The 11,389-nt window shown below is 45.9% G+C and overlaps 1 protein-coding gene across 3 annotated transcripts in view; it reads left to right on the top strand.

Moving 5' to 3' along the window:
- Positions 1-75: 75 nt before the first annotated feature.
- Ptpn23 (protein tyrosine phosphatase non-receptor type 23) overlaps positions 76-11,389 on the top strand; it is a 24,508-nt gene continuing 13,194 nt past the window's right edge. For 2 of the 3 annotated variants that reach the window (XM_031346406.1, XM_031346407.1), the window contains exons 1-2: positions 89-254; positions 10,098-10,172. In XM_031346406.1, the coding sequence (XP_031202266.1) occupies positions 171-254; positions 10,098-10,172 (159 nt within the window). In that variant the 5' untranslated portion in view covers positions 89-170. Of the gene's footprint in view, positions 255-10,097; positions 10,173-11,389 lie in introns of all 3 variants that reach the window. The other variant, XM_031346405.1, reaches the window with a different exon arrangement.

The raw sequence follows: 11,389 nt of genomic DNA, 5'->3' as shown, positions 1-11,389 counted from the left end.
GGGGGGGGGGGGGGGGGCGAACTGCACCTCCCAACAGGCTGTGGGGTGTGTGTGCGTCACTCCGCGTGACGAGCAGCTTCCGGCGTGGAGGGGCGGGGTTGCGCGCTGGAGAGAGGCAGCTGCTGGACCTGGGAGGAGAGTGGCCCTGGGGCCGCTAGGCGCTGCCCGCAATGGAGGCCGTGCCCCGGATGCCCATGATCTGGCTGGACCTGAAGGAGGCCGGTGACTTTCACTTCCAGTCTGCGGTGAAGAAGGTGAGCACACCTTCGCCGCGCATCTCCGTCGTCTGCCCGCGCGTGACGCCCCCTGCGCCCCGGATTCCGTCGCAGGTCGGGCCAGGCGTTTCCCTAAGGATGGCCCTCCCCTCCCGGGCCGGCCCCTCATCCTTTTCTCCGACTGGCCCTGCATCCTTGTGGGAACCCTCTTCCCGACTTCTGTCCCAGACCACTTGCATTTCTACCGAGGTTCAGCGCTTCCTTGCTATGACGCTCCTGGACCCAGCTCTGCCCTGTTCCTCCCTCAAGTCCAGGGAGCCCCCACGGGGAGCGATGGCGGTCCAGGTTGTGTAGATTCCATGCTAGGCCCGAGCCTTGGTGGGCTCCCAGTTCACCGGACTAGGAAAGAATGTGTGTTTGAGACCGGAGCCCCGATGGTCCATAGGAATGTCTGGCTCCTGGAGTGTGTGACTGAGTGTGTGTCTGTGTGCAGTTGGTCTGTCTGACCCCCTAATTCTGTATGGTTTCCTGACAAAAATTCTGTTCCAGAGTTCCTTTGGACCAAAAGACACAGTTTCTTGTTGACGATAAGAGGGCTTGAATCACGCTAGGGCTCTTGGTGGCATCCTATGAGTCATTGGGCTGGGTAGAGTAGTCGTTTGGAGTTCACTGAGGCAAGGGGTTTCCGTGGTGAGATCAGGTGTGGTGACGTGGAATTGGGCACCCTCCGAGAGGGTCGTAGCAGAAGTGGACAGATGGGAAGCTGTGAGGAGTCTTGGAGATTTAGCACAGCAGCTGTTGGAGTAGACAGTCTAGAATCCTTTACCACTCTGTTGTGTTTGGGGAAAGGAGGAAAAAGAAAATGGGTTTGGAAGGAGTTTCCGATGGACTCGCCTCCTGGCTTCTCTTCATATCACCGCTTCCTCAGTTCAGGCCCTAATTGGTTGCATGCTGGAGGATGGGGTGAGCTGCATTCAGGTACTGGGTGTGTATATGTGGTGGTGGTCCAAGTGGTGGGCATCAGACCCAGTCAGAGCCTGGTACAAGAAGCTAGGCAGACGCTCGCTCTTCCACAGAGATATACGCCCCCAGCCCAGACTCCTTCCGCACCTGTAAGACCAGCATATTAAGCCAGTTGATCTAAATTTACAGAATTTTGTTAATTCTTTCCCATCTTCTGTTTAATGCAAATATAATGAGGTGAATTTTTCTAAAATGTGTCAAAACTGAGGAAGATAGAAACATAGTATCCTGATTCCTGGTTATACAGTCTTACAGAGTAAAGCCAGTATTTTTAGTTTCCCATTCAGATTCTTTCTGACATAGCCTAAGTCTTTGATCTTTTGTCTCAGCTCTTTTAAAACAATACTTCTTTTTTTGTTTTTTTTTGAGACAAGGTATCTCTCTATAGACAGCTGCCCTGGAACTCACTCTGTAGACCAGGCTGGCCTCGAACTCAGAAATTCACCTGCCTCTGCCTCCCAAATGCTGGGATTAAAGGCGTGCGCCACCACTGTCTGGCATTTCGCCCTTTTATATGTTATATGTTTAATCTGTGTGTCTGATATAGGTATTCCACATTCTGTTCATAATTATTACTTTCTGTTTCCTTAATAGTTTTTTTTCTCCTTGTTGTGCCTTTGATTGTGGAAATTATTTTACCTCAGTGGTTGCAATTTCATAACTGTTAATTTTGCTACTGTTAGGAATCAGAGTGTAAATATCTGATATGCAGGATATCTGATCTGCCACCCCAAAGGAGTTGAGGCCTACAAGTTGAGAACCACTGTTCTACCTAAAAGAGCTCTCACATTTGCCCCACAGAGTGGCAATAGAGCCATTCTTTAATCTCTGTGAATTGGTTCCATTCAGCTTTCAAGGTCCAGTTGAAGCTCTGACTTCCAAAGAGCTTAACTTAATCTGGATTAATCTTTTTCTTTTCTGAATTTCTTCCCTTCACCCTTTCTTTAACAACAGTTCCATGTGCTGTGTTGAATCTTTGTTTGTGTGTGTGTCTAGATGTGTGGGTTCAGGCATGGCAATACATTTTGTGTGGAGGCCAGAGGTCAACTTGCAGGAGTTAGTGGTCTCCTTCTACTAGGCAGGTCCAAGGACTCAAACTCAGGTGGTTAGACCTCTCCTGACCCTGCTGCTCTGGCCCTATGTATACTAGGTTTTGTTTTGTTTTGTTTTGTTTTGTTTTTTCAAGACAGGGTCTCACTATGTAGCTTTGGCTATCCTGGAACTTACTATGTAGACCAGGCGGGCCTCAAACTCACAGGCTTGCCTTGGCCTCCTAGGGTTGGTATTTAAGGTGTGCTCCGCTACTCTCTGCTCCTGTATGTGCTGTGTTTTAACCCCATCTTCAGTTGTGATACCAGAGGGGCCCCTCCATGTTCCTTTAGCCTAATACCCACTACCTAGGAAAATGTCTCTTAAATGACTGACAGTCTAGAGCAGTGTTCTCAAACTTCCTAATGCTGCCCCCTTAATACAGTTCTTATTGCTGCCCCCTTAATACAGTTCCTCATGCTGCCCCCTTAATACAGTTCCTCATGCTGCCCCCTTAATACAGGTCCTCATGCTGCCCCCTTAATACAGTTCCTATTGCTGCCCCCTTAATACAGTTCCTATTGCTGCCCCCTTAATACAGTTCCTCATGTTGTGGTGACCCCCCAGCCATAAAATTATTTTTGTTGCTACTTCATAACTAATTTTGCTACTGTTATGAATCATAAAGTAAATATCTGATATGCTGATGATCTTAGGCAGCCCCTGTGAAAGGGTCATTCAAATCTCCAAAGGAGTCCTAAACCACCAGTCTGGAGGGAATTTAAATTAGATTTAGATTATGTTGACCCTAAATACATGAAGAAATCTCTGTCCAGGGCCTAGACAGATGGACAGTAGAAAATAAAACATCACTCTTACAGAAGTCTAGAGTTTGGTTCCCATGACCCACATTGGTTGGCCAGCTCAAGACTGCTGCTAACTCCAATTTGGGGGTCGGGAGTTGAGACTCCCTCTTCTGGCCTCCGAAGGCACCTGCATTCACATGCAGAACCCACATATGTTTTAATAATACTAATGATGTTTTAATAATAATAACAGCAGCAACAATAATAATAAGTAATAATATGTCAGCCTACTCAGATATGGTGGTTATATGTCTGCATTTGGGAAACAGAGACAGGAGGTTGAACTCCTGGGCTACATAGTGAGACCCTGTCTCAAAATAAGACATAATCTCAGTTCCAAAACTCCTAGGTTTTGGAGGGCGGGAACATTGGTTAAGACAAGGCTCTACAGAATTACAGGCAATTCTGGCCTCAAACTTGGTATATTGCAGAGACTAAGCTTGAATTCCTGATCCTCTTGCCTCAACCTCTCCAGTGCTAGGATTACAACCAAATGCTACCGCATCAGGCCTAGAGATTTCTGTTTGAATGTAACCTTTCTTATTATGGTCAAGACAGACCCTGAGAGCACCTGTTCTCAATGAGAGGCGTTGCTCCAAAAATACAATCCCTACTGGGCATGGCCACACACACCTTCAGTCCTAGCTCTTGGGAAGTAGAGGCAGGTGGAGCTCTGTGAGTTCAGGAGCAGCCTGGTCTACATAGTTCCAGGACAGCAAGAACTATATAGTAAGACCCTATCTCAAAAGCAAGCACACACATACATACATTTCCCTGAATGCTAGAAGAGGTTCTGCAGAAGCCACTCCAGAGCCTTGGAACTTACTCTTTCCTGACAATAGAGTCCTTGTCCTGCTGTCTGCCCCTGGTCTGATTGTCGTTCTCTATCCTCACTCTAAATGCAGAAACTACTGTTGACTTGGTGGAATTGTTTCTGTTTACAGGTTCAGCCCTGGCAATACAGGCAATCTTCCAAGGTTTTTTTTTTTTAATGGTGCTGGGTTTGAACCCAGGGTCTGCTAGGCATGCTAGGCAAGGCTTTTGTCACTGAATTATATCCTTATAATACAGCCCTTTACCATTTAACACAAGGCATCCATTGTGTTGTAGAGGAAATTTAAAAGTTTGAGCAATTTAAAGAGTAAAAATATCTGGGCCTGGAGAGATGGCTCAGCGGTTAAGAGCACTGACTGCTCTTCCAGAGGTCCTGAGTTCATTCCCCAGCAACCACATGGTGGCTCACAACCATCTGTAATGGGATCTGATGCCCTCTTCTGGCATGCAGGTAGGTATACATGCTAGAGTACTCATAGTCATAAAATAAGTAAATAAATCTTTAAAAGAGAGGGAAAGAGAGAGTAGAAATATCTACAAGGTACATACAGGAGCACTCAACTGGAGAGATTTGTGTTGGGCACTGGCATTGGACCCAAAAGATCCACACAGTACAGGGATTTGGTTGTTGTTGTTGGTGGTGCTAGGGAGTAAACTCTGGGCCTGTGTACTCTCCCATGTCCAGCCCAGTGTAGGATTATCACAGTGACATTAGCTTTGGTTGTTGGCGGGAAGCCCTGTAGTCAATTAACTAACCTGTAAACATTTAACTAGTAGAGGTGTAACTGTTGACCGGTTGTTGTCACCGTAACTAAGTTGTTCTCTGGGCTTCAGGGTAGGCTGCAGGTCTCTGAAACAGCTCCTTGGAAGAATGCCCTGTTTCCAAATCAGTATGTCATTGTTTTTGCTCAGATAAACTTCATTAAATGTAAGCTTAGTTTTTCTTTTAACAATAGTGTCGTCATTCCCAGTGGACGCTACTTCCTTTCCTTTATAAGAAATAGGAGTAAGCCAGTTTTGAACTGCAGTGCTAAACTAGGTTAGCACAACTGGGCTCACATAAGCCCTTAGTGGACCAGCACTGGCTTTGAGCTGTTTCCCACAGCTCTAGGGGTTGGACCCAGGGGTTCACATGCGGCAGATCCTTTATCAGTGAACTATATCGTCAGTCCTATGTACCATATTACCCTCTTGGAGGCCCAGAGGACTGACTCACTGAAAATGTATACAGGTGACTCTTGTGCTCTTCACCAGGGCATGATTTGGCCACATGTGTTAATAGTGAAAATCATTTCTTTCCCAAGCACCTACCCGTAACCAGCTGCACTGGAGCAGAAGTCAGGCTCACTTAGACTGAGGTGGTATAGCCATCCCTTGCTCTTCTATTGAGAGCCTTTTTGCATGCAGACCTGGGAGTGCAGTGATTTTGAGAATTCCTGTTGGTTGAGCTTACTTTTGAATAATACCCTCTGGGCACCCACTATGCCTCCATTTGGTTTCTCCTCTCGCTCTGGCTGATCTAAATGCTCCTTTCCCATCAGAGGCCTCTGGAAAGCTGTCTGTCTACTGTCAGGCTTGTCACCAGCTCCCTGCAGCCTGCCTCAGCGCTCTTCTGTGGAGCTTTCCCACTCCCACATCAACTGCTGCCCTGCTCAGGCCATTCTTGAGCTCCTGCTTCATGCTCCTTACCTGCAGTTAAGCTTCCTCCGAACCCCTCATCCTCATCCTCATCACAGACAGGTCCTTGTCCTTTGTCCTATCAGTTGACTTGCTCTGGAGAAAGTGCGTGTTCCTTGCTTCTTCCTGCGGCTCAACTTGGACACGTCTGGTTTTTCGGCTTTGAGGAATTTTTGTCTCTTCTAGAATTCCCACAGGACAGGTAAATGAGAAGAGCTGAAATGAATCCTACCAGTCCCCTATGCTCACTAGTGGAGGACACGAAATATATGAAATACTGTCAGTTATCTGTGGTGTGGATCTGTTTTATGTCTTATCACAGATGAGAAGACTCAGTTGATGAACCTGTCTTTCTACTTATGCTATAATGCAGAATGGCCCCATTACAACAACCTGGATGGTTCATAGTCTTTCCTGACTTAATTTCAAACATCAGAAGCCTGTATACATTTCACTCAGGGTTTATTTAGACCAGATTCTTTTCTTAGAAAGTAATCAATTCTTGCCGGGCTGTGGTGGTGCATGCCTTTAATCCCAGCACTTGGGAGGCAGAGGCAGGCAGATTTCTGAGTTCGAGGCCAGCCTGGTCTACAGAGTGAGTTCCAGGACAGCCTGGGCTACACAGAGAAACCCTGTCTCAAAAACAAAAAACCAAAGTAATCAATTCTTTGGTGTGCGTATGTGTACATGTTTGTGTGTCTGCATGTGTACATGTATGCACATGTTGGCTAGAGGCCAGGCTCAAGTACAGTTCCTAGGGAGCTGCCTGCCTTGGTTTTGAGATAGGGTCTTTCACTGGTGCCTGGGGCTTGTGGAGTACGGTAGCTGACTAGCAAGCAAACCCAGGGATCTCTATCATCTCTGGGATTACAAAGTTGGGGCGCTATGTACAGCCGTTCATGTGGGTGTTGGGAGTTTATCTCAAGCCCTCATGCTTGCTTGTGTGACAAGCACTTTGCTATCAGAACTGTCTCTACCTAGCTCCCTCATTCCCCACATCCTTTTTTTTTTTTTTTGGTTTTCAAGACAGGGTTTCTCTGTAGTCCTGGCTGTCCTGGAACTCACTCAGAAATCGGCCTGCCTCTGCCTCCCAAGTGCTGGCATTATAGGCATGTACCACCACTGCCCTGCCCCCACACTCTTTTTAAGACAGAGACTTGTGGGCTTGCGAGATGGCTCAGCGGGTAAGAGAACTGACTGCTCTTCTGAAGGTCCTGAGTTCGGATCCCAGCAACCACATGGTGGCTCACAACCACACGTAACGAGATCTGATATCTGACACCCTCTTCTGGTACGTCTGAAGACAGCTACAGTGAATTACACAGGAGCAGGCGGGGCCGGCAGAGGTCCAGAGTTAATTCCCAGCAGCCACACACATGATGGCTCAAGACCATCTGTACAGCTACAATGTACTCATACACATAAAATAAAGAAAATAAATCTTAAAAAACAAAACAAAACACAGAGACTTGTGCAAATGGACCTCAAGTTTGCTATATAGCCATGGATGGCCTTGACATCTGATCCGTCACCACCTCCCTCATCCTGGGATTCTATAGGAGTAAGCCAGCTTCCTCTAAGTGTTGGCTTAATAACCAGTCTAGTGCTAGCACCCTCTGGGAGCTATAGCTTACGTCTTCCTCACTCATGCTGTTCAGGAGAGACCAACCGGCTGATCAAAAGGAATGTGGAGGGAGTCTTTGAGAATTTTTGTGGTCAGACTAGGATAGGATTTAAAGAGTGCTCTTATGCTGTAATTGTCAGGCTTGAAGACATGATGGGGCTGAAAGCTTTACTTGGCAACACTCTGTTGTCTGAATAAAGTTTTATTTATTTGAAATTCAGCAACTGATTGTGTATAAAATAACAACAGTGTATGTACGACTCAATTTTATGTGCATTTTTTTAGTACAGCCCACAGAATGACCTAGATTTGATTCAGCTCTGGAAATGGAAGTTTAAAAAAATGAAGGAAGAGACAGTGTATGTGATGAACTGGACATAAATGATACATTTAGGTGCACACTTGTAGTCCCAGCTACATGGGGTCTGGGGTGGGAGAATCATGTGGGCCTAGGAGTCAAAGCCCAGCCTAGACAACAGTGAGACATTCTTTTAAGAAGTCCCGTGTGATAGCTTTTAATGCTTTATGTGCTCTTTGCTTTAATTAGCATGGTGAAATTTGAAGGCATTATATCAAATTAAGAGTAATACAGAAAGAGCATGCTAATAGAAGAGACTGTGAGGTGGAGGACTGTTGGTGTCAAGAAGTCTGCCTCAGGGTCCTACTGCCACCATTGTTAGTCACCGACCTTCCCTTTCTCTAACCTGCAAGCCATGGCATGATTCAGAATTCTTATTCCAGTGATCACTGGTGGCACGGTTTTGTATCATTTGTTATTAGAAGAGAGTAACAGCTCAGACAGGTGCAAGCTCTAGAAGCAGACTTCCCCGTCCTTCAATGTTAAATGACCTTCAGTGCTACAAATATGCTAATCACACATCTCTTATCTTGGGTATAGAATATTTTTGAGAAAGGGTATAGCTTTGGCCAGACTGAAACTTGTTATGTAGGCCAGGTTGGCCTCGAACTCAGAGGTCCATCTGCCTTTCCCTCGCTAATGCAGGGACGAAAGGCTTGTACTACCACGACCAGCTGTGATATGGGAATCTTATAATTTTGAAAAAATTAAATCTTACCACATGAGAAGAGCTCATGGTTCTGAGTCTTAGTACAGGTCTTGCCATATCATAAAGTGTATCTTCAGCTGAGCATCCTCTTCTGTTTAGAATCTAGATCAAGTCTTTATGACAGATCTGGGAGGCAGGTGTAGCATGTAAAAGCAATGAAAAATCAGGCCCAGATCCACAACAAGCCTAGGGCCGTGCCTCCTGGATACAACTCAGTTTACCCAGTTTTGTTGGAAGGAAGGAAAACAAAGGCAAGCTGAGCAAGCGAGGGTATCTAGTCAGTAAGCAGGAGTCCTCCATGGCCTCTGCTTTCAGTTCTGCTCCAGGTTCCTGCCTGGAGGTCAGGCAGCTTGTGTCCGTCCTCTCTTGCCTGCCTGCCACCTTTGTGTTCTGGGGACTGGACTTGGAGGTCCGCCCGGCTTTTGTGGCAAGAACCTGACGTCACCCACTAAACCAACTTGCTAAGCCTATTTTAGTTGCTTTACTTTTTAAGACTTATTTAATTTCATGTCTATGAATGTTTTGTCTGTCTGTCTATCTGTGCACCACATGTGTGTCTGGTGGCTTTTGAGGTGAGAAGACACTGGGTCCTCTGGAATTGGAGTAATAGACCACTAACCACGTAGTTAGTTGCTGGATGTTAAACCTAGGTCCCCAGGAAGGGCTTTCAAACTTATTCCTATAATGGCTACACTAATTTATATTCCCACCAGCACTGTCTGAGGAAAAACAGATCTTTCTCCATCCTGGGTTCTGGGATCACAACCAGGATCCAACTGCCATTATGAGGCACCCAGGATCAAACACAGGCCTTCATGGGAGGCAGGGGAGCCCTTTATCAGCTGGACCTACCCAGCCCTGCTGTTTGTTTGTTTATTATTTAAATCAATGCATTATTATTATTGTTGTTGTTATTATTATTATTTGGTTTTTCGAAGCAGGGTTTCTCTGTATAGCCCTGGAACTCACTCTGTAGACCAGGCTGGCCTCCAACTCAGAAATCCACCTGCTTCTGCCTCCCAAGTGCTTGGATTAAAGGCATGATCCACCACTGCTCTGGCTTAAATTAATTTTTTATTTATTGTGTACAACTATTTTGCCTGCATGTGTATCTCTGCACCACGTTGTAAAGGAGGGCCCAAAGAGGGCACTAGATCCCTTGGAATGGAAATTAGAGATGGTTGTGAGCTGCCCTGTGGGTGTGGGAATTGAACCCGTATCTCCTGGAAGATCAGCCTATTATCTGAACTGCTGAACCATCTCTCCAGCCCTGCTGTTTTTGGTCGACACCCCACTTCATGCTGACTCATTTTTCATCACACTCCCTCTGGCTTTTCTTGAGTGGAGGAAAGTGTAAAACACTTTTTTCATTGGTGCGTTCCTTGCCAGGAGGGGATGGTGGGGAAGGGTTTGTTCTCTTGCTCTTATTTGGTGCCTTTTGCCTTTTGTATTTGAATTTAGGGTTATAGTTGTGACTTTAGAAGAGAGGATCTTTGAATGAGGTTTTAGCTAGTGACCCTTTGAGGATCTTGCTAGGGCCCTGTCTCAGCTCGATCCCTGAACTGGTAGACTCCTGGTGTCTATGGAGAAGGCTGTAGCATGGAGGATCCTGCTGAGGTTTTTACGCAGTCTTCATTCTCACTGGACCAGAGGAAAAGGAAGCTGTCAGAATCAGAATTTGTGCTGCTTCAAACTTAGAGCGGCTCTGCAGGTCACGCCTCTGCAGGTCATTCTGCTTACAGGTTTTTTTTCCTCCCTCTAGTTTGTCCTGAAGAATTATGGAGAGAACCCAGAAGCCTACAATGAGGAACTAAAGAAGCTGGAGTTACTCAGACAGGTAGGAGAAAGTATTTTTATGTAGGGCCAAATTTAATTGGTTTGCTAAAGAGGTTTTAAAAAAACAAAACAAAACACACCACAACTCTACCTTCAACCGTGGCAGTCACATTTGGATTTACGGTCGTTTGTTTCCTGTGTGTAAAGCACCAGAGTAAAGGAGCTTATGTGACTTTGTTTCACATAGAATCTCTTTGCAGCTCAGACTGCCCTTGCGCTGTCCCAGAAGTTCTGGGACTATAGGCGTTGTTCCTTTATGTTTGTAGTTACTGGGCTAGAGAGATGGCTCAGTGGTTAAGAGTCCTGAGTTCAAATCCCAGCAACCATGTGGTGGCTCACAACCATCTGTAATGAGATCTGACACCCTCTTCTGGAGTGTCTGAAGACAGCTTACATATAATAGTAAATAAAGCTTTGGGCTGGAGCAAGCGGGGCTAGAGTGAGCAGAGGTCCTGAATTCAGTTCCCAGCAACCACACGATAGCTCACAACTATCAGTACAGCTACAGTGTACTTATGAAAAAAAAAAAAGACAGTTATTTTGCTATACTAGGGATTGAACTCATGTCCTCAGGCTTGGCAGCAAGTGTTTTTACCTGCTAAGCTGTCTACCTGGTCGATTTTTGAGACATAATCTCATGTAACCCACAGAGGGCCTAGACACTGTGTGCAGTTGAGGATGATGTTGAAGTTTTGACCTCCCACTTCCTCTTCTGTAATGCTGAGATGACAGGTGCGCACCCCTGATTCTGTGGTGCTGGGGGTCGGGCCCAAGCTTCATGTGTGCCAGGCAAGCACTCTGCCATTTGGATATCCATGCAGCCCATTGTTCTTTGTTTGAGACTGGTTTTCTCTGTGTAGCCCTGGCTATGCTGTGTAGACCAGACTAGTTTCAGACTCACAGAGATCTGCTGCCTCTGTGTTCTGAGGACTGGGGTTAAAGCCAAGAGACCTGGCTGGTCCTCATTTCTATTTGAGACAGGGTTTTGTCATGTATTTTGGCTGGCCCGGAACTACTTGTAATGTAGTCTACCTAATCATGGACTTCCTCTTGCCCCCATCTTCCAAGCGCTGGGATTGTAGGTCTAATAGGCCTTTGTGTGTGGACTTAAGGATTTTTTCTTGTTTATTTGTAAAAAATTTAATAACATTTTCTATAGTTTGTATGTGTATATGTGTGGATATATGTGGAAGTCAGAGGAATTTAATAACAGTTTCT

The sequence above is a fragment of the Mastomys coucha genome, unplaced genomic scaffold (assembly GCF_008632895.1).
Source record: "Mastomys coucha isolate ucsf_1 unplaced genomic scaffold, UCSF_Mcou_1 pScaffold23, whole genome shotgun sequence".
Taxonomy (NCBI): domain Eukaryota; kingdom Metazoa; phylum Chordata; class Mammalia; order Rodentia; family Muridae; genus Mastomys; species Mastomys coucha.
This window is presented reverse-complemented; position numbering and strand designations above follow the sequence as displayed.